We start from the raw sequence: 22869 nt of genomic DNA, 5'->3' as shown, positions 1-22869 counted from the left end.
ATTGCAAAACATTTTAATTGGATATTTGGCCACTGCTGAGGATGGTGATGTATAAATATTGCTGTGATGGTGAGAAATTGAAACTGTTCTTGTTTATCAGTATATTTCATCATTACATTATGATGACATATATGTTCTTGTTTATCAGTATATTTCATCATTACATTAAGATGACATATATGTTCTTGTTTATCAGTATATTTCATCATTACATTATGATGACATAGATGTTCTTGTTTATCAGTATATTTCATCATTACATTATGATGACATATATGTTCTTGTTTATCAGTATATTTCATCATTACATTATGATGACATATATGTTCTTTCATCACTTAAAAAACTACTTTTTCGAAAGAGAGTGACCTTTGCCAAGCAAAAAGACATTTCTTAGGATGTTCAGTTGACTCAGAAGTGAGACAAAAAGTAACATTTGTTACACCTGCCATAATTCATTGGTTGTTAGTAGCTATATTCACCCAGCTGTGTTATGTGCTTTTTTTATTAATTCAGTATCAGACTGTGTGTTAGATAACTTTGTTACATTATTGATATCATTCTGTTTTATAATGATGCCACAAAGAATCACATTTCTTTTTCATACAGACTGACACCAGAAAGGTCTGTCAAAAGTCCAGGCTCCATCACAACCCAGTACCACCTAGGGTGACTTTCCAAACATTGTAATTATTTCAGTTCTTTGATATTCTGAGTGAATACCTGGTGACCACCATGCCCAAGAGAGATAGACTCCCAGTCCCATTCATCACCCTCATCAACCTGCTTTGCCAGCTCAGTGATTGCTACTATTACTTAGGTTTGCTTGACACTCTTCCAAGTTGAGAAAAATGCTGACAGGAACCATGTTTCTTCCTCAAACTGACAATGTCTTGGGAAGACTTGCTCTTCTGTGTATAAGTGGAAGAAGTCTTCTGTCATCTGGTTTCTGCCACAAATCTGCAAGTCCACCATATCCAAGACATAGTAAACATCTTAATGGACTTCTGTGTCTTGATGGAATCAGTCAATTCACACAGAATGGTCCATTCATCCCATGACCTTCAGTTAAATCTTCCCACACAGGATTTAACTCTTGTGAACCTTTCTGTAATGAGATGGAGCTCTTGAGTTTGTCCTGAAGGTCCAAGATTTAATGCCTGATCTATTCATGCTTTTTATCTGAACTGGAAATATTGATGCATATGTCTTTCCTACTATTCATATTCCCAAATTGGAACAGTCTCAATGCATATGACTTTTCCCCCAATTCGTATTCCCAAAGTCTGGCAGAAATATAGGGAATCTGAGTGCTGCTCCCCTCTCAACAAAAACCAAGATACCATAGATAGCTTCCAATACTCTTGGATAATATGTTGTTAGTTCCAGGCAGGAGCTACTATTCCGTGGTTTCAGACACATTTTGCATTCATGGAAGAGAGGACATGGGCCAGAACAAATACTTTTCTGATTTTCTATCCAATATAGACTTTTCTCGACTGATGTATGAAATGGAATATGCGATGGGTTTTCAAGCAAGATCTGCCTCTGATGACTGAGTTGGTCTTCATCAACTTCAATGCCCTTACCAGAGTCCTACAGATTCCCTTAAGATGAAGGTTCAACAGAAGGCAGCAGTTGCATGACAAAAGATTGTTTTCCTGTGACCAGGAGGAGAGGCCATCGAAGCCGAAATTGAACTATCATGGCAGAACTGCAGATAGTTAAAGTCAATGAATAAGGCGTAACTTTCACTGACTGTGCCTGCTGTGGCAAGAGTGACTAGGAAGCAGGTCTTGTACAAAAAGTGAGTCAGAAAGGCTCTACAAAGTGGTCTGAAGATCAACTCAGTCATCGGAGGCAGATCTTGCTTGTTATTAAAAAATGAATCAGTAGTATTCTCAGTCATTGGAGGCAGATCTTGCTTGTTATTAAAGAATGAAACAGTAGTATTCTCAGTCATCGGAGGCAGATCTTGCTTGTTATTAAAGAATGAATCAGTAGTATTCTCAGTCATTGGAGGCAGATCTTGCTTGTTATTAAAGAATGAATCAGTAGTATTCTCAGTCATCGGAGGCAGATCTTGTTATTAAAGAATGAATCAGTAGTATTCTCAGTCATCGGAGGCAGATCTTGCTTGTTATTAAAGAATGAATCAGTAGTATTCTCAGTCATTGGAGGCAGATCTTGCTTGTTATTAAAGAATGAATCAATAGTATTCTCAGTCGTTGGAGGCAGATCTTGCTTGTTATTAAAGAATGAATCAGTAGTATTCTCAGTCATTGGAGGCAGATCTTGCTTGTTATTAAAGAATGAATGAGTAGTATTCTCAGTCATTGGAGGCAGAACTTGCTTGTTATTAAAGAATGAATCAGTAGTATTCTCATTCATTGGAGGCAGATCTTGCTTGTTATTAAAGAATGAATCAGTAGTATTCTCAGTCATCGGAGGCAGATCTTGCTTGTTATTAAAGAACGAATCAGTAGTATTCTCAGTCATTGGAGGCAGATCTTGCTTGTTATTAAAGAATGAATCAGTAGTATTCTCAGTCATTGGAGGCGGATCTTGCTTGTTATTAAAGAATGAATCAGTAGTATTCTGTCATTGGAGGCGGATCTTGCTTGTTATTAAAGAATTAATCAGTAGTATTTCCACTTAGGCTTGAATCTTTTGGGTTATCTGTTCAGCCTGCAAGGCAGTGACACAAGACCAAATGAATTTCTTATGCATATCAGCTGGCATGTTTAGGGTAATGACCACTAGCATAACATTCAAGTAAAACTGTTCCCTTGCTGAAATGGGTCGACATCGGCAATGATATTCTTGAACCTCAGAGATTCTTCATCCCCGAAGTTCTCAGTTTGATCTGATGACACCTACATTTAGCAGTGCAGCAGGCAACCTTCCCTGGTCACTGTACAGCTTTTTAAAGATGTGGGTTTCTCTACTTCCACAGAAGTTTGGGGAGTTTGAACATTTTTACTTAACCATATCCATTTGTTGAGCATTTGCAAATTCCAAAGTCCAAATTCTCACATGTGACTTGAAGCAGAATTGCATAAATTAGGAGACATGAGCCAGGATCAGAAAGGGGATGGGATCTCCTCTATCTCTTACCTGTTCTCTTAAAGGGTAACATATTTAAAGAAGAAATGAATTTTAGGAGTAAAAATGTTTCTTTGATAATATTTGTCTGGCAATAATACGTGCACACTGTTACAATCCCTACCCACTGTTACATCCCTGCTGGAGCATGCACATCCACTCTTGTTGTAACTCTCAATTAATGGGATTTGGCACCAGTTCTTTAATAAAATGGGAGACCACTTTTGCTGCTTTCTCTGCCAGAACAGGTTACAAGATGATGAAAATATATTTTTTTATCTTGGGAGTTCTGAAATTTCAAGGTAGTCGGTGTACTCATGGAATATAATTGGGATAACATTATCAAAGAAACATACTTTACTTCCTAAATTCATTTCTAAAAATTATTTGAATACATGTAAGAATGGAGATAGTTGTGTCTTCAAGAATTTATGGACAGTGAATGGCTGTTTCAGTTTGCAGATCTACCTTTAATGTACTATTGCAAATACAAAACTTGAATATACAAACTGATATCAGTAAGCAGACGACCATTTCTGTCCCTTGGAATAATTTCAGATCATTGGAGCAGTTGGTGAGAACATGGCCTCATAACTTAATTACTTTTTATACTATTTTCTTTGCAGGTACACGTGCTGCCACCTGCAGGTATTGAATTTATGCCATCCAAGGTGGAGGCAGCAAAGGGAACCATCCTAGAACTTCCTCTGGCTGTGTATGCCAAATATAAAGGTAGTTTCACTGTAGTTATTTTAATTATACTGTTTTGGTATTGACGCTTTTATTTGCTATTGGTCAGTATTGGTTTGGTTATGTGTGTTTGAGCCATTGCCTCCTACAAGTTTTGGGTCACTACAGCCGAGATTGGACCTTCAACAAGGTAAATATAAACCACATTTTATAACAACACTCAGTGGAGCAGATATTGGCATTGGTGGTCTCTGAGGTGGAGGAAACCAAAGAACATTGGGAAACCACCATTTGTAGATGGGTACCACTTACCCTTATGCCTTCCAGATGTGGGATCTAACCTGAGATCATCACAGTGAGGAGCAAATGTATTACTCCACAATAGCCAGTCCCTATAAAAGGTTGATTTGCTTCTGCATGTGACTGGATTTTAATTTTAAAAAATTATGTGTATATGTTGAGCATGATTTTTTTAAAAAATTTCCCTATATCATTATTATAAGATTCACAGATTAAGCATAGATTTGTCTTATACAGTACAGTAAATACTGTCTTGAGAACCAGCCCTTATGCCAGCAAAGAAGAGTCTTTCATTAGGGATTGTCTCAAGAAAGGTGGTCTATTGATACAGGTCATAACATTGTAGAATTTAATTGATCTGTGTATTTTGAATCTGGTTATAGTGCAAGATAGTTTCTTTCAAGTCAGTGCAAACTGTTTCATTGGAATTATTCAATTAATATGACTTTACAATGAACAAAGAAATTTAGCATGATCTGTAATAAAATAAAATCCTTTTATAGGACTTCCCTACTTTTGAACACTGAACATTGAACATCATTTTATTGCAGTCTGAATTATTTTATATTTAAGTAAATACTCAAAGTTACACCCAATCCTGTATCCCGTTCCATTTGTCTAAAACACCCACCAATAACTGGCATTGCAATGTCGTGTAAACAACTGATAATAAATAATTGGTGTACAATACTCTGGCAGTACATTTGGAAATTCTTCAGTATGCATACATGCCAACCATTATGCTTTTGGCATAATCATTACGCTTTTTCTTCCCTAAATTACGCCTTACACTTAAACGTATTTAGATTACACGTTTTCGGTATGTCCCCCTCCCCAAAAAATTAATAATTTGTTTTCTTTTTTTTATTAACATCCCATTAATGCACTTTCTTAACAATATTATGTTCTGTTTATAGCAGTTGCCCTATTTCCAAGAAACATACTGGTTTTACTTTCAAAATTTTGACCTCGGTTTTTATTTATAGCAGCTATATGGCTTAGGTAAGAGAGAACAGACTGGTTTTCTAATTTTTAATATTTGTTGCAGATTTTTTGTTCTATTTCATATATGATACAGAACCAGTCTGTAGGTATTTGATGTTAAAAGTCAAGTCAGATTTATTCTGGTAGATGCATGTGTTAGAGCAAAAATGTTTTTCAAATAATTTCACAGATAAATTAGAAATAGACGCAACAAAACGATTCAGAGATGAATACATGAATTACACAATACAGCGTTCCATTCTAGGGCAGCTTCATGCCCAATGCAGGCTGTGTGGAAAGGACTTTAGTAATGGTCATGATGGTAAAACAAAGAAACCTTGAATTAGTTAATTTTACAAATTCCATTACTAAGGTAACTTGTAACTTCTTTTTTATAACAACTAATAAATGCAGAGGCATTATTTACCGAGTTCTTAATAGAACACGGACTACCCCTAGCAGTAGAAGACTACATTGGTCCTTTGTTCAAACAGATGTTTTCTGATTCCAGAATTGCAGAAAATATGCGTCTACAAGAACAGAATCATCTAATATTGTTAGGTGTTTAGCAGAAGATAATTCGCTTAAAATTGCATTAGCTATAAAAATTGGGACGTTTATTATTGCAACTGACAGGAACAGTGATTATGATGACAAAACGTTGTACCCAGTCTGCGTAAGAGACTCTGACAATAAAAAGGGCAAAGCCAGATTGCTCTTCTTTCATTGTCGCTTAAGTGCTTACTTAAGCATAGTTTATGCACAGCAATAGGTGACCCACTCACTACCATTCTTGCAAATAGTCTGCATTAACATGCATGAGATGTATTAATACATCACATGCCAGCCAATCAAAACAGTCCCAGCTGTCATGTGCAGCGTCCTTTGTTTCAACTGTCTGTTCTAGTTTGGAGCTGATAGCGACAGCACGCATATTTTGGTCAAAACAACTGTTACAAATTTGTTTGCATCTTTTGCTAACTTTCAACAATGCGTACCATTCTTACCGGATCTACAATTCCTAGTTTATATGTATCATCCTATTCCGGGATTTCATCGGACGTTTTAACTGCCATTCATTGTACCCTTTGGGAGTTTATTTGTTTGCAAACAATGGCGTCATGCTCTACAAGACAGAGGTCAGTCCCATACGACTTGGACAATCCGTTCAACTGGACTACTCTCTATTTAAAGCGGAAACTAGAGTCCATTGGCATTAAAGTGTCTTCTACTCTCCCGAAGCACACCTTGAGGCAGCTATATATGGATAATGTACCTTCCATGAGTTCACAGCCTGCTGATCATGTACTGAGACAATCGAGGGACAGCCAACCACGCGGGCAACCCAGCATACGTCAGTCGGAAGTAGAAACGGCATCCCTCATGCCACAGCTAACTCCATGTTGAAGTCGCCTTAGTGTGACAGTTGTTCTTGCTAATGCAACAGAGGGATACAATGAAGCGGAAACGGCAATACAGTGTAGTATTCCGGAAGTAGGAGCTACTTCCAACATGGCCACCATTGCTGAAAACACGTTGACTTCAGCCAACATAATGACTTCAGTCAACTTCATTCAGCGTTCAATCGTGGATCTAAATAATTCAATTACCACCATTATGGTACAACAACAGGCGTCTTCTTTGGAGTTATTCATAACCAGCTCTATGCATCTTTCTTCATTGCCAGTAGCCCAGCCTGCATTGTCGCTCGATCAGCTGATGCAGTCTCAAGGAGTTTTGCCGGAAATACTACCAGCAATCGACATGGTATCCGAAAGCCAGCGGAAACAGATTCTCGAGGGTAAGCACGTCAGTCTTGCTACTCTTTTGCTACCACACTTTGAATCGGACCTATTAAATCAGGATAACAAGGCTGGGAAGAATGATCCCCGATTACATAAGCGGCTCAGTCTAAGTGAGTTTATAACGGCTTTCGGCAAATTTAAATGTATCATCTGTTCAGTCTACCCCAACAGACGACATGAATTGGACATGTATGAGGCCGACATTATTAAAATTTCCAATGCATATGGGGACATTTTCTATGACTACCATAACGTCTACTTGAGTCAAGCTGCTATTGCCCTGCGTGACTACAGACTTAAAGTAAACTGGGCTATGAGGGATCAGGCAACTCTTCAGTTATTGATTGGCGGCCGAAAAACGACGTCGTGTAACACGTGCCATTCTGTTGCTCACTCAACCGATTTTTGCCCACAACAAACATGCACGGCCATGAACATAGCCAACAGAAAAAACTGGATATTGACAAGTACGGTCTGCCTAGACAGATGATGGATGGAAAAGAACTTTGTAACAATTTTAATTCCATACGCGGTTGCCACCGTACTAACTGCCAGTTCTTGCATACCTGCATTCAGTGCAGGGCCAAAACGCATGGGGCAGCTGCATGCCCAAACAATACATTACAAAGTTATACCAGCACGGGTACACGTAATATCAGTACCCATCGTAAATCAGTGCCAGATAAGATGCAACAAATCTGACCTACTTTCTTGCCACATGCTTCCACCTCCATTGATATTAACATATTGCAGCATGAACTCCGTAATCATCCAGATCAGAACTTCGTTATATATTTGTCTTTCAGTCTGAAACACGGTTTTGACACAATGGTGCAAAAAACTCACTTGCCTACAAAAGAGTGCAAAAACTTGCTTTCTGTTTCTAAACAACCATATATTGTTGATCAGTTATTGGCAAAGGAATGTGCCAAAGGTTTCATGCTTGGCCGTTTCCTATCTCCACCATATCAAGAATATAGAGTCAGTCCTATCGGCATTGCAGAAGGAAAATATTCAAAAAAGAAGAGACTTATCATTGACCTGTCCTTTCCCCATGGTGATCATGCGCATACAAGTATCAATGAACTTATTGACAAGGATAGATGTTCCCTAAGCTACGTCAAGATTGATGATGCCATTCGAATTATTCAGAGTTATGGGAAGGGATCTTTTATGTGCAAAACTGACATTTCAGATGCTTTGAAACAGATTCCCACTGCACCTTCACAATGGCACTTGTTCTGCATAAAGTGGAGGGAAATTATTATGTTTATGTTCGCCTCCCATATTCGGGTCACGTTCAAGTCCAAAATTATTTGATACATTATCTCAGGCGATCTGTTGGATAGCAAAACATTATTATGGTATTGACATCATCTTGCACCTCTTTGACGATTTTCTTACAATAGATCCTCCTTCGGCATGTGGTGAGAGAACGATGGCTTTGTTGACTCTTTTTTTCAACAGATTTAAGATTCCTACAGCTCCAAGCAAGACCATTGGCCCATGTACAGTTATAGAATATTTGGGAATAATTTTGGACTCTGAGAAAATGCAAGCACGTTTACCACAGAATAAAGTGTAGCGTATTGGGAACTACATTAAACAATTTCTTAACAATCGAAGCGTCTGCAAGCGAGAACTGCTCCATTTACTGGGCCACTTAAATTTTGCTACTCGTGTTATCCTACCAGGGCATGCATTTGTGTCATATCTCGTACGACTATCTGCCAAGGTCAGGGAACTCGATCATTACATACACTTGGATGCAAATTGCAGAGAGGAACTATACATGTGGCACCAATTTTTAGCTTCCTGGAATGGAGTTTCTGTGTTTCTTGATAATCAGTCCACTACATTGGACAATTTTGAATTATGCACAGATGCTTCATCAAAGTAAGGTATGGGGGTTATTTCAAAACTCACTGGTTTGCAGCTGCATGGTCAGATCATCTTCAAATGCTTTTTTGTGTGGAGGATGATTTCTTTATGGCATTCAGGGAGTTGTATCCTATTGTTGTGGCTGCCATTATTTGGGGTGCAGAATGGGCAGGCAAACGCATAATATTTACATGCGATAATATGGCCACAGTGAATATACTTAAAAAAGGGAGATCAAAATGTATGCACATAATGAAATTCATGCATAAACTTACATGGTGTGCGGCTTCTTGTAACTTTCATTTTTCTGCCAAACACATTCCAGGAATTATCAATACTAAAGCTGATTTCTTGTCCTGCCTTCAGATTCAGAAATTTCATGCACTGGCTCCGGATGCAGATCTGCAACAATTCAAATGCCCCCCACCCACGGAGGTCTTATTTACCTGGATAAAGAGGTAAACTTGTTATGGAACCAGGCCTTGAGTCCCGCTACACAAATCGCCTACAACACTGCATTCAACGTTTTTAGGACCTTCATGCTGATGCGTGGCTTTGCCTAAAGCAGGCAACTTTTGCCAGATATTACGGAGAACACCTTAGTATACTTTGTGACACATTGCGCAAGAGCCCTCAACTTAAAGCATTCTACAATAAAATTGTACCTCTGTGGCATTAGGTTCAAGTACATGCAGGCTGGTAGGCAATCGCCATTCACCAGAGACAGAAATAATATGATGTGTCTTGCCACCATCCTAAAGGCCATCAAAAAAACCCAAGGTTCGTCTGCAAAACTGCGCAAGCCTATTACATACAACATCCTGACAAGCATTTGCACAATTCTGCAAGGAGGTGTGTTTGACACACACACAGATTTGATATTATTGACTATCTGCATAGTTGCTTTCTTCGGATTTTTTAGATGTGGGGAATTCACTATTCAGGATTCCTTTGATCCAACCATTCATCTCTGCGTGGGTGATGTGCACTTCCACCTAGAAACTGCTTTCCTGAAGTTAAAATCATCAAAAACAGACCTGTTTCGTAGGGGTGTGATCATTCAGTTACATGCCATGGGTCATGCTATATGTCCATATTCTGCTCTGAAGACTTTCATGCAATTCAGGAGACGTTCATCACCACAGCTATATGCCCCACTTTTCACTACGACTACAGGTCAAGCGTTATCAAGAGTTGTGTTCCTTAATCATATGTGACTTGTCTACTGTAAGATGGGACTGGACACTTCCCAGTATAGTGGCCATTCATTCTGTATAGGTGCAGCTACTTCAGCGGCAGTGGCCCGGCTGGAAGACCATATAATTAAAGTTCTGGGCCGGTGGTCTTCGGATTGTTACACAAGGTACATTCACACACCCTCGGGTACTATCCGGGCAGCGCAGAAGCCCATGGCAACTGATGCAGATAGTAATACACAGTGACCATGATCATGCTGCATTCAACCTTCAGGGATGGAAGGTCTCACATTGACACTGTTTTTTCCATCCTGGATGTGTGTTTCTGGATCCAGTTCATCGCTACAGTACCATGTGATATAATTGCTGGGGCTCCAGTTTCACATAGTGGTTCATTATGTTTCTGTATTCATTGTGTTAGGAGTTCTGCACGCATGTGATACCAGTGTCATTTGCGTGGCACTTGTGCCTATCCATTATGTGTGGATTTCTGCACGCGTGTGATACCAGTGTTCTTTGTGTGGCACTTGTGCATATCCATATTTTTCATAGCCATACATGCATTTAGTTTCTTTATTCCTGGAGGTGTTATTGCATTCTGTGGAATTCTTCTACCCATTTCATGGATGTGATCATCTTGCTTCTCTCGGAATTGGATGTGGTAACTTGGTCGTTTCCATTCTCAAATTCCCATAGTTCATCTTTACTGTATTCCAAGACAGGCATGGAACCACTCCGGGACATTCTTGACATTTATCATAATTCATAGATTGATATATGCTTGTATACCTTTCTTTTCCATTACTGTTGATATGCGCATGTTGTATAAACATTATTTTCTTTTTCTTCATTGAATACTGAAGGCTTCCCAACTATTAATTCTTGGGGGACAACATCTACTGCACATATGTTTTCTTAGGGCATTCACTTCATTCCATTCTGTTTATTCACCCAAGAATCTAATGTCAGCACTATATGGTGTATTCAGACTAAACCACTGAGTGAAGTCCACACAGCTGCCGCTGTCATCCCAACCTTTGTTGGACAGCCCAGTCTTCGCTGGGCTCCTTCAGTTTCCGCTGAAGAAACTTTACTCAAGGCTTATCCATAACATTCTGTCAGGGAGTTTCACAGACCAGCTGTGACCGCTGTACAACCACGTTGTACCATTCAGTAGCCGCTGAATCACTCACTGACAGAATGAACAAAACAGTTTCATAAGTAGCAGCAGATAGTCCTCCTTGGCAAACAGTATAATTATAAATAAAAACTTTAACTGGATCTGTGTTTTGTTGTGTATAAATTACCAGAATTAACAGTAGATTCCACTTTAGAAAACATTTTTTTTATTTGCTTGATAATGCTTTGAATAAACAAGTTGGCAGAACTGTATGGTGTTTTCAGATGATAATACATCAGTGATGACTCTGATTCATAAAGGATAAAGGAGTTGCATTCTATATTTTGAAAGATGTCTCCATCATTGTACATATCAGGTTGTCCCTGTCATATGATGCACCTTGCTGCAAGAAAGGCTTCTGATAAATTAGAAGGAGAACCCGTGAAGTATCAAGTTGGCATTCTACCTGATGATAAACTATATGCAGAGCGAGTTGATGTGCAATGGCACCTTATTTCCCAGCTAAAAGATCCAATAACTGGAAGATATATATTTCCTCTTCTTTGTCAGGTTATGAAAGGAATATTGGTTCTTTACCATTCTAATGCTGACTGAGAGATTGTACAGTATTGTTAACAAAAGTAAAACTGAATACAGATCCATTCTCTGTAACCCAGCATTGGTTCTCTTCTGGTGTGCAAAACATTCATAATCTCAGCTGGTACAAAGTGTTTTGAAATACAATGAGAGACTGTTGCTTTTTAAAGCTCCATGTTCTTTATATGAAAATTTGAAGCAGTAGCTGATGTTAAAAGACCAGAAGTGGTAAATCAATCATTTTGTACATATGCTCATTGAATTTTATTATGCTATATGTGGATAACTCTTTTTCTGCTTGGATTACTCTTTTTGTCTGCTTGGATTACACTTTTTGCTCACCAGGGATTGTCATGTATGCAATACGTAAATTTAATTACCCTTTAATAATTATATTTACTACCTTGCAAATCCAGCCCCCCCCCCATCTTAAAGGGGTGTTTGCTCCATATTTTGGTTTATTTAAGCAGCAAGCATGTTAGTTATCTGCATGCCGCTACTGAAGTCCATTATCAGTTATTATCTGCACATGCCAGTTCAGCATGCTTTTACAACAGACCTCACAAATTGTATCTTTCCACTGGTTTGAATGACAGTAAAGGGTTTTCAAACATTGGGAAGTTTACACCATGTGTCAGATACCAAAAGTTCTATATTTATCATAGATGAAAATTTTGTAATTCTGTTTTTTTAAACTCCTTCATATCAAAAGCCAATTAATTTCCGATCCTTTGGTCCATAGTACTTATTGTTTGACTCAACACATTACCCTTTTTCTAAGCTGTGTCTTGTAAATGATAATTTATTCCTAGTAATAAGAACATTTATGTAATTTTCTCTGGCATTTTTCATGTTTCATTGTGTCCACTTCACAGTAAGCTCAGTGTGATAATTAACTGGTTTCACTTGTATATGTTAGTGTTTTGCTTTCACTAATTTTAGGTATCAACAACAGTGGGTAGGATTTAGTATGGGATTTGTTAAAGATTCAAGTTGATGGAAGATAATTGGTCCTCTTATATAAGCTATAGGGTGTTACACTCAAATCATGCTTGTAGTGTTTGGTTTTACTGTTCTGAAAAGATTTGGCTGACTGTCTTGGCGAAGCAGTTTTCCCAGGTTGACGTGAACAGTCAAGAAACACTAAGTCAATAATGTGGACGCCATCAGTGATGCTGCCTCAGTTGCAGCTTCCTATTGGGCTAGTCACTTGAGTTGCAAAGATTGCCAGTTCAGAAGGAGATATGACTGTCTTTACCATCATGGGCCTCCCCAACAGTTACAGTTGTGCAGTCATCCGCAGTGCAACATCCAGAGTATATCAGCGCTTTTGAGAATAACTTAGTTAGTATCGGCATAGAATGGTGACCTGCTTGTATCAGTTCTGGACAACCCATCACCTGTGTACTAGTTATGGTGATGATTCCAGTACCAGACCTTTTCACCATTCATCAACTAGCCCAAGCCATGATATGGTGATCCGATTGGACCAGTTCTGGACAACCCATCACCACATGGCTTTGGTGATCATTTCTCTGATAGCCAGTACCAATCTTTGGCACTAGGTATATCTAGACTCTGTCCACTTCAGCTCTTTTACGGTCTAAGCCTATACCCTTCAGCACAAGGACTGGGTACAGTGATCTACCTTTCCATTTTTACCCAGTTCCAGATTTCAGATCAAGACAGTGTCTGTTGCAATGCTGGCAGACAATGGGATTAAAGGATTCTAGTAAAAATGATTGAGAGTCATGCAACTTTGAAAACCAAATTGGGCACATATTACTTGCTGCTTCTATGGCTGTTGTAGCAAATCCATGAACTTTTAGTTTATTCAGAATAAATGTTGATTAAATCATCATCTTTTTGCTCTTTTATCCATGCAGTTAATTGGTTTATCTTTAGGTTTACATTGTGTTTCACATGCAAACACTTGTGTGATTGAGAACTGGTTTGGTTTATGCAGAAGCTATGGACAGACCTGCCAACCCTCACAATTTTGAATTTCATGATTCTTGATAGCTGTTCACGGATTCACCCAGCATGCAACAATAAAATCATGAATTCCCGATTTCTTAATCAGATTAAATCGTGAATAAATAAATTTTATCCTATTAAGTGTTATTCAAAAAAGCAGCAGTGGTCACTGATACCCATAACTGTCCTGTATTGCTAGTCACAATGTTAGTAGTAGAACTATATCAAAATTGTTACAGTTTGCCCTGTAGCAAGCATTGTAAAGTATATAATCTATATTTAGAGCAGAATTTTTACAAATACTTGTGAAGAAAGTCAGGGCCCAACTGATTATTTTTTGGCACATGTACATTCTTGTAGCAGCTGTAATTTTTTATAAACAAACACCAAATGAAGACAGCTTTTTCGAGTGTAGGAATTTTTCAGATATCGAAAGTATAGCATGGATCGTAATTTGCTGGAGTTCATACTTTTCCGCACATGCGCAGACCACCACTAATCGTTAATCGTTTGACATTAACTAATCGTTAATCGTTTGACATTTCATCTTAATGGATTAATACCATTTTGTAATTAGGCTACACTACAGTTAAAATGTTTTAACCTTCATGGAAAAAGATATGTATCCCACAAAAAATGAAATATAGATTAGAGTACACCAAAACTTGGCCATCCATTCAGCCATCAAACATCAATGTACATTATGCTTTTCATACAGTACTCAGTATTATGCCACAAATTTTAGAATTGGGAATGTGCACTGTGACAGAGGCTTATATTGTTGCTTACAATTTACCGATCATACATGTACTATAATAATATTGTATGACAGATAAATTGTGAGCAATGACACAAGCCCCAGTGGGCATGCATCAGAACAATATGAAAAGCACAATGCTTGCAAAATGCACAGATTACAGCTCTGAATACTTAAGCCAACTACTCAAGTCCTGCAAGTTACAAATGCTGAAACATTGTGAGTTTTCATGTTGAATATAACCTGCCATTCTCAGATGGAGATCAACAACAATGACAATGAAAGAGTATTCCCATTGTAAGGAAATGTAAGACAAACTTTAGTGCCTTCTTAGGTGCTGAAAATTTGCAACAATTTTAGTCACCAAGATTAAACAGCAGGCAAGAAGCCTGAACTGTTTTGAAAACAAATTTACCATGGCCCAATTGAGGAAGTGCTACAGCATCATATCATGACAAATAGCATGACGTTTGTGTATATCAGTAAATTTAGCAGCAAATTTGTACTTGTAATCAATGTAAATATTATGTTTTATTTTTAATTTGGGATTATCATATAATGCAGTACTGACCATCAAAGTGGATGGAGCTTGTGTCATGGTATAATTTATCATTAATTGTGTTCAGAATTCACTAATTTTTATTTCTCTTTTCACTAACTGCGAATCTGGAGGGGTGGCAGCTCTGTATGGAGGTATTCCAATTGAATTGCCTCTTACAGTGGTGTAGCAAATTGAAGAAGATCAATAGAGTGAAAATCCAGTGGTGTGTCATCACCAAACATTTATTAAATTAATACTTTTTGCAAATATGGGTATGTGAGAAATCTTGCCATTAACTTCCAGTGGGATGGTGGTCCTTACCAGGGTTTTCCAGGGTTCTTTTTCTACCAGCTATACTAGTCACCATGTATAGCCTATCTTGTGCTGAAAAATGGCATCAAATCCAAACAACAAAATCAACAACATTACTTTTTGATGACACTCCAGAAGAGCTTGAAACCGTTATTATGATTCAAACTAAAAAGACGAAAGCACAGAGTGATGTGATTAAAAAAAGGCTTGGCATCTCAGCTTCCTGGTGTCTGAATAGAGTCAATATATGCTTTCGTCTTATTCCTGTCAACTGCACTGTTATTTTATCCACCCTACTCCTGACCCATCGCCCTGCCCCCCCCCCCCCCCAAAAAAAACCCCCACAACAATTTCTGACAGCATCTGTGTCTGACACCTGGTCAGACCAATTCTAGCCATGGTTCTGTTAAGGATGCCAAATGTAACCTGCATTGGATTTGGTGATCCCATCTCCAAAAATAATTTAGTACTGGACCCATGGAAGCATTGCAGGTTGGCACTGAAAAGATCCATTACTGGTTCAGCCTCCATTGTGACCCATTACTGGCTTTAATGGCTTTCAATTCCAAGACTTTTGATGACAGAAAGAATAATTATTTGGAGATCAAATTCTCAAATTGCTGGACTTCTTGTGTCATTAATTATCACATTTCACCTGCTTCACCAGCTTGATCATCACTCCCTTTGCCTGACGATTCTTCTGAGTGATCTCTTAACCATGAAAGACCAACCATCTTTCAAACAATTAGCACTGTTTGAATGAGTATCTGACATCTTACAGCTAAAAGCCACAATGATCAAGTAACCTTGTGCTAACTCTAGCCCTTATTTTACATGAAGTTGCTTCACATATTATAGACTGGAATCAGTACTAACTTGAAGGTAAGGGGAGGGAGTACCCTCTTCATCTTACCAATATTTCTAACATATTATGATTGGGTAACTTGATTGATGTTGTTGTTGTAGTTTTTTAGGGTTTAATTCCATTTTTCAGCACACGATAGGCTATACATGGCGGCCAGTATTAATTTTGGAGGAAGAACCCGGGAAATCCCCAGAAAGAACCACCGACCCTTGAGAAGCTACTGGCAAGCTTTCTCACATACCCACATTAGCCAAATCCGAGACTCGAACCCACGCAGAGGTGAGATGGCAGCGATCCATAACGGAGAGCGCTTTAGACCACTCGGCCACTCGGGGCCTCCATAACTTGATTGAAGAATAAAATCAAATTTCATTGTAAAATATACTTTTTAAATATAAATTCTTATCCATTCATATTATGCAGAGTTCTTCCCATACCCTTCCTGAAGTTACATCTCAGGAAGAACATGAACATACACTTAAATAGTAACAGGTAGTTGATGGGATTTAGCACTAATGCATTCCTCTTTTCAAGGAAAGACCACTCTAATAAAGCTTATATCATGGCAAGCAGATGGTTCTTTTCAAGGAAAGACAACTCTAATGTGGCTTGTATCATGGCAAGTGAATGGCTATTTAGCACTTGTGCTACTAAAATAAGCCAAATGTTGTGGTGAATGCATTTCCTACCTTGTGAGGTGTGGTGAGGCTGGATTTGTAAAGCACTGGATGTACTCTTAACATATTGCAATCAGACAAGTATTATCAAGGGAAAATATTCATATTTTGCTCCAAAAATTAGTTTCTCAGCTGAAATACAGCTATTTATATCAAGTTCAACATGTGATCAATTCTTAGGTTCTCATTGGCTAACTACAGGGATTTATCTATTGACTGCAGAATAACTGGCTATGGTCATTACACAAGTTCCAGTGAGCACTATTGTCAAACACCTGTGTCAAATTATGTCATTATTTTGGAATGAAAAGTACTAAATATATTGTTATTATCTCCCTTTGACTCGGGAACTGTTCTCTGCCAGACAGCACTATAGGGAAACAGTTCCCTCTGGAGAAAGCATTTGGAGAATCATATTTCCTTTTCCAAATAGCTTAAAAGGATACCTTTGCTTTGTTACAGTGCTGTTGGTAAATTAATATTACGATCCAGATTTTCATATTATTAAATCATCTAAGTAAAAATCTTTTTGATGTGTCTTTTTGTTTTAATAATAGGGACTTTCTTTGACCAAATAAGGACTTTTTTGATGTCTCACACAAGTCTGATTAGTCCAGATTCTGAAACTTCCTTAAATATAATTGGGGCCTTCTGGGCCCATTTGTTTAGCCTGATTACTGAAAACGTTTTGCTGATCATTTTTTTTAATACTCATTTTGACAGATTTTCAAATTTTACTTTTATGATTTTTTTTTTCTTTTACAGGGGAATTGTTCGCATTTGCAGACTGTAGAAGAATGCCACTGAATGTCACATTTGGTGAAAGCTCCATATTTGAATATGTGGAATGTAAGTTCTTTGTTTTGCATCAAATATTAGTTATGCCATTGATTATCCCAAATAATCCTAAATGTCCTAACACAAGTCGAAAAGTATTGAATGTTCTGAATGAATTCCAAAAGTCCTGAATGTCCTGATGTACAAATGATACAATCCAGAATGTCTTTGAATGAATTCAGAATAGTTCCAATATAATGTATTAATCCAGAAGACAATGAGCACTTTGTAATTCCAAAGGCTAATTTAAATGATTTATCCCAAATAATATCAGAGCAGAAATGATTCCACAGATTGGTCTCACAACAGGAACAACACGGGTGAATCCTTGTTTAGAAAGCTTCTGTGCATACATACTTCACTTGAGCTAAGACACACTAGAATGTTCTGGAATTCCCTCAAAGTCAGTTGGAACATACCATCAAATTGTTTCTAGAATATTTTGAACTCATCTTATATACAGTTTAAGATGATGGACAAATGTTAGATTTGTAAAAATGTTATTTACAAATGAACATTATCTTGAAGTACAATCAACAGTCATGGAGAAACATTAGCAAAATATATTGATATACATAATAACAACAGCAACAAATAAAAATAATAATAATAATAACATTAATGACAATGATATTTTGTGCATGGTATGTGATTCTAAAAACAATTTTTAAAGGTGAACCTGTACACAGAGATCACCAGTTTTGCCATTTCTCATGGGTAGGTACTGTTGACAGGGATCTGAGGAGACAAATGCTCATACGTAGCCAACATTAGCCCTTACAGCCAGTGTGAAAAAATGTGTTTTAAAATACAGACTTCAAATTTGTTGATTTTTGTCAAAACAAAAATTGCTAAGACTGTTTTATTTTGGAAGACTGTATTATTCTCAAAAATTATTTGTATTCATTTAAAAAATGATTTGGTCTTTCTTTATTTTAAGTGAAGTTTTGATATTGTATATAACTTTTAAGACAAATAGTGAAATAATTCTCTACAACAGACTTTCTCAGGGACCTAAATTACATGGGTATGGCTGGAAGGTTTTAATCATATTATGATAATCTTCGTTGGAACAAAACATGTATCTTGTCTGACGATAAAAGCCAGATGCATCAGTTTTGAGAATTTACTTTGCATATTTTTCTCCAATTCCTTTGACTCTTTTGCTTATTTTTTTTTTCTTCCTTTAAATTTAGAAATGTCATTGAATGCTTGTTCTGGTAAGTGACAGTCCGTATTCTTATAAATTTAATTTGTAATATTGATATATATTGTTATATCAAACTAAGCAATTGTTATGTTTCACCTTCAGAATGACTTGTACTTATTTTACCACTACTATTTCAGCCTTTCTTCAAACTAGTGGGGAGGGATGTAGAACAGTAAAGGTCAAAGCACTTCATCAAGGTCCTACAAAGGTCAGAGCCTCCTATGAGCATGAGGGAGTGATTCTGGACTCAGTATTAACAATAGCAGCTTATGAGCCTCTTCAGGTAATGCACATATTAAATACATGTACTTTGCTGTATATACTGCCTTATAAGTTCAGTACAACTGCAAACCATGTGACATTGAATAATGTGCAGGCAGAGTAATCAATAGAACAAGCAACATAAACCACTATTATGCATTATGTGATCACTGTTTAGGGTCTGTGTTCTTTTCATTTGAACCTGACTTAGGAGTATATACGGTACATCCACAAGCAAATCCTACGTCACATGACCTTTCATTCAGCTTGAATTACACTCCAGGACTATACGCATTACCACACTTATAATGTCAGGGGCATCTACTTTGCTCTTGGCAGTTGTAATAATAAAAGATAGATTTTACTATCATGTGAATAACAATTCATTAGAACTTTTCATTGAATGTTTCATTGTACATTTGAAAGGGGGTGGGGGAAGGGGTTACATCCAGGATACAAAACTTGTGTTGTACTACATTATCAATCCAGATATGACCAATATCCCTCAGTTTTCCTGTAGGTGGAGCTCAGGTTACAAGAATAACAGTGATGAATGCAAGGACACACTGACCAATAGAGGGACAGATGTTGGACATAACCTGTATCTGCAGAATGTGGATATAATTAGTGTTGATATGAACACAACCATGACTCCGTAACACAGAAAATTCCAAACTTTGGAACATAATTCATTCCAGCAGAATGCAGTCTGACACAGAGAAACAACAGGATATTAAATGAAACTTAAAGTAGGGACATGTGTTGTAGAATAGTTGACGAACACTTGCATTGATTAATACATTCTGGCTTTTTATACCTTATACTGGTGTAAATAAAATGAACGGTATCATGGCTTTTTTTATATATGTCTATCATAAGTTAAGCATATTAAGTTAAGGCATTGTCTGTCTGTATGTCCATCTGTCTGTTAACATTTGCTTGTCTGGCTCATAACTTTATAACAGTTTTTGATTTTCATGAAACTTTGACCAGGTATGAATTATGACTAGATGATGTGTCACAACCCTACCTTAAGATCAAGGTCACAAATATCTTATTGAGTGACAGTATTAATTGAATTATGTGAAATATAAATCATATTGTTGTAGGGTTTATTATAGATCTGTGTTGTGTTTGATTATTGTGTGTTTGTGTGTTTTTAATGTATCTTTAAGAATTTTTCATTCATATCACTACTATGTCTGCAGTGTGGCAGTTTATAGTGATGTCTAACACTTGGGCACCATGCCACAGACATGATGTCCCACCCACATTTTCCTGACACCTTGCCAAACAGTCCTAACACTAACCTCTTAATGCTGAGTGGCTAGCAAGGCAGCTGTTAGTACCATTTTTATAAGTCATTGGTATGACTCAGCCGGGTTAGAACCCACGACCTCCTGCATCTGAAGCTGTAACCACAAGGCCACCGGATTGGTCATTGGTTATCATTTAAGAATTTTTCACAATGAAACAAATTCCTTTCTTTATTAGTTTTATTTGACAGTGTCACATATTTAATCATATTTCCCAGCTCATGGTTCTGTTTCCTGATCCAGGCAAGCACTTTTTAGCTCCTGATTATATTTTGATGAAACTTGAGGTTTCAAAACTTATTAGAACCCCTAGTTCAAAGGTCAAGGTTATTAGTTGAGAAAGATAATGAGACGTGTTATTATTCATTCACTTAATATCCCAATTTTATGTGTATTTCCACCTGATAATTTGGATATTTACCCAGCAAGACCATTTCAACATCTGTTTAATTATATTACTTTTGCAACACAATTCTGTAACTTAAATCTTTGTCCCAGGAACAGCTTTTAAACCACTGAAAATATTTGTAATGAATTAATCATTTATATCATGTATATATGGTGTATCACATAATATAGTCATGCCCTCTCCATTAAGGTCAAGGTTACAGGAATGGAAAATGTAGTTGTGTAACTTGTATCTTTATCTAGAATATAATATTAGATGCTACCAAAGATATTTAAATTAAACCGTAGCCAATATATATATATATATATATATATATATATATATATATATATATATATATATATATATTATACATACACACCAGACAGAACAGAAAGTGCTATCCCTGGATTTTATAGGAGAATGTTTGATAATAGTAGGCAGAATTAATATTTAATACAAATATTACTATCATACACGTTAGAGAATTTTTAATTTCTATTCTATGGAGATTCAAACCCAGGTCCACAGGTAAACTGCACCCATCGCCTTACCTGCACACACCAGCCCATATTCCATCACAACTAAGCACACATCACCAAAGAATTATGCTATTTAATCAGTGTTACATGCACTTGTGTGTAGCAGACACACTCGCATGACTGTAGATAGATGAGAACTAATTACTATGTTGTCATGCGAGCGTGTCTGCTGCACATGAGTGCATATAACACCGATTAAGTAGCATGAATTTTTGGTGGACCTGGATTTGAATCTATGGAGTATGAATTAAAAATTCTCTAACCTGAATGATAGTATTATTTGTAGTATACATATATAGATTATGTTTATTGTGTCACATCTATTACCTTGCCCACCCCCAGGCCAAAGTTGTGGCAAGGAAAATGAAACACTTTGGCTTGTATCCTTGTCAGTTTGTAACATTTGAAGCACTGAAGATATTTTAATGACACTTTGACCAGTTATATAATTTTAGACTTTGTCACATTCCGTAGCCATAGCCAGTAGCTTCCTGTGTGTTGGTGGTTCTTCCCAGGATTTTCCCAGGTTCTTCCTCCACCAGATATACTGGCTGTTATGTATCACGTGATGAAAATTGGTATTAGACCAAAAACAACAGCAACAACTTTGTTCATACCATTCATTGGTCATGTACAGAAGCTGAGCAAATTACATGTCATCATACCTGTTAACTATTTATGCCAATCAATATTATGTGGTTTTCATTGAATGAAATATTACAGAAGTAACAAGCATAAAATGTTATTTCAGTTATGAGTCTAAAAATTTTAATGAGGCAATGCTATTCTTTTTTAATAGATATTCAAAAAATATAATTTGAATTAAATGAAAATGAGACCTTGAGTAATAATTTGAAACTTGTTTTCAGCCCATAGATCCAGAGAAAGAGGCTCTTGTGACGGTTGGAGCATCAAAAGAGGTTATTTTTTATGGTGGACCTCAGCCCTGGGTTCTGGATTCATCAAAGTATTTTGAGATAAGTAAGTTGTTGTGTATGGATAATTTGTGCTAATCAATAACTGTTTTGGAACCCAACATTGAAATTGTGGCACATAACGTTCTGTGTGTTTTGTGCTGCCATTTGATCTATCGACAAAGTTGTACTATAGATCTGCCAACCCTTACAATTATGCTACAAGTCTTACTGAAGTGACCCTTAAAATGCAGATTTATGGAATAAAAGCATAAATTATGGAAATACAATTGTTTGCAGTAAATTCTGGATACTGGTTTGTCTGTGTTTGATTCAGATCGGAGTTTCATATTAGATTCAGTGGAGTTGGCTGGGGAACCAGACTACAGCAGTGCCTCAGATGCTTGAAACTGCATTTATTTTGTGATGTAAAATGTGTGGTTGATCAAGCTGTTGCTTATTTTATTTTTAAAAATGGCGTCCATCAAGCAATTCATTTTCAGGACCAAAGGTACAATAAACCTCTTTAAAACTTTTTGTAATACAGAAGAATAAAATAGAATATTCAGATTCTTGTGGGAAAAACAGAAAGGG

At 37.1% G+C, this 22869-nt stretch overlaps 1 protein-coding gene across 2 annotated transcripts in view; it reads left to right on the top strand.

The window, feature by feature from the left end:
• LOC149784934 (nuclear pore membrane glycoprotein 210-like) overlaps positions 1-22869 on the top strand; it is a 260195-nt gene that overhangs the window by 65122 nt on the left and 172204 nt on the right. For both annotated transcript variants that reach the window (XM_089978566.1, XM_089978565.1), the window contains exons 13-16: positions 3732-3837; positions 17573-17656; positions 18992-19137; positions 22231-22342. In XM_089978566.1, the coding sequence (XP_089834692.1) occupies positions 3732-3837; positions 17573-17656; positions 18992-19137; positions 22231-22342 (448 nt within the window). The remainder of the gene's footprint in view (positions 1-3731; positions 3838-17572; positions 17657-18991; positions 19138-22230; positions 22343-22869) is intronic.

This window comes from Sinohyriopsis cumingii, chromosome 13, assembly GCF_028554795.1.
Source record: "Sinohyriopsis cumingii isolate HCF-2022 chromosome 13, ASM2855479v2, whole genome shotgun sequence".
Classification (NCBI taxonomy): Eukaryota; Metazoa; Mollusca; class Bivalvia; order Unionida; family Unionidae; genus Sinohyriopsis; species Sinohyriopsis cumingii.
This window is presented reverse-complemented; position numbering and strand designations above follow the sequence as displayed.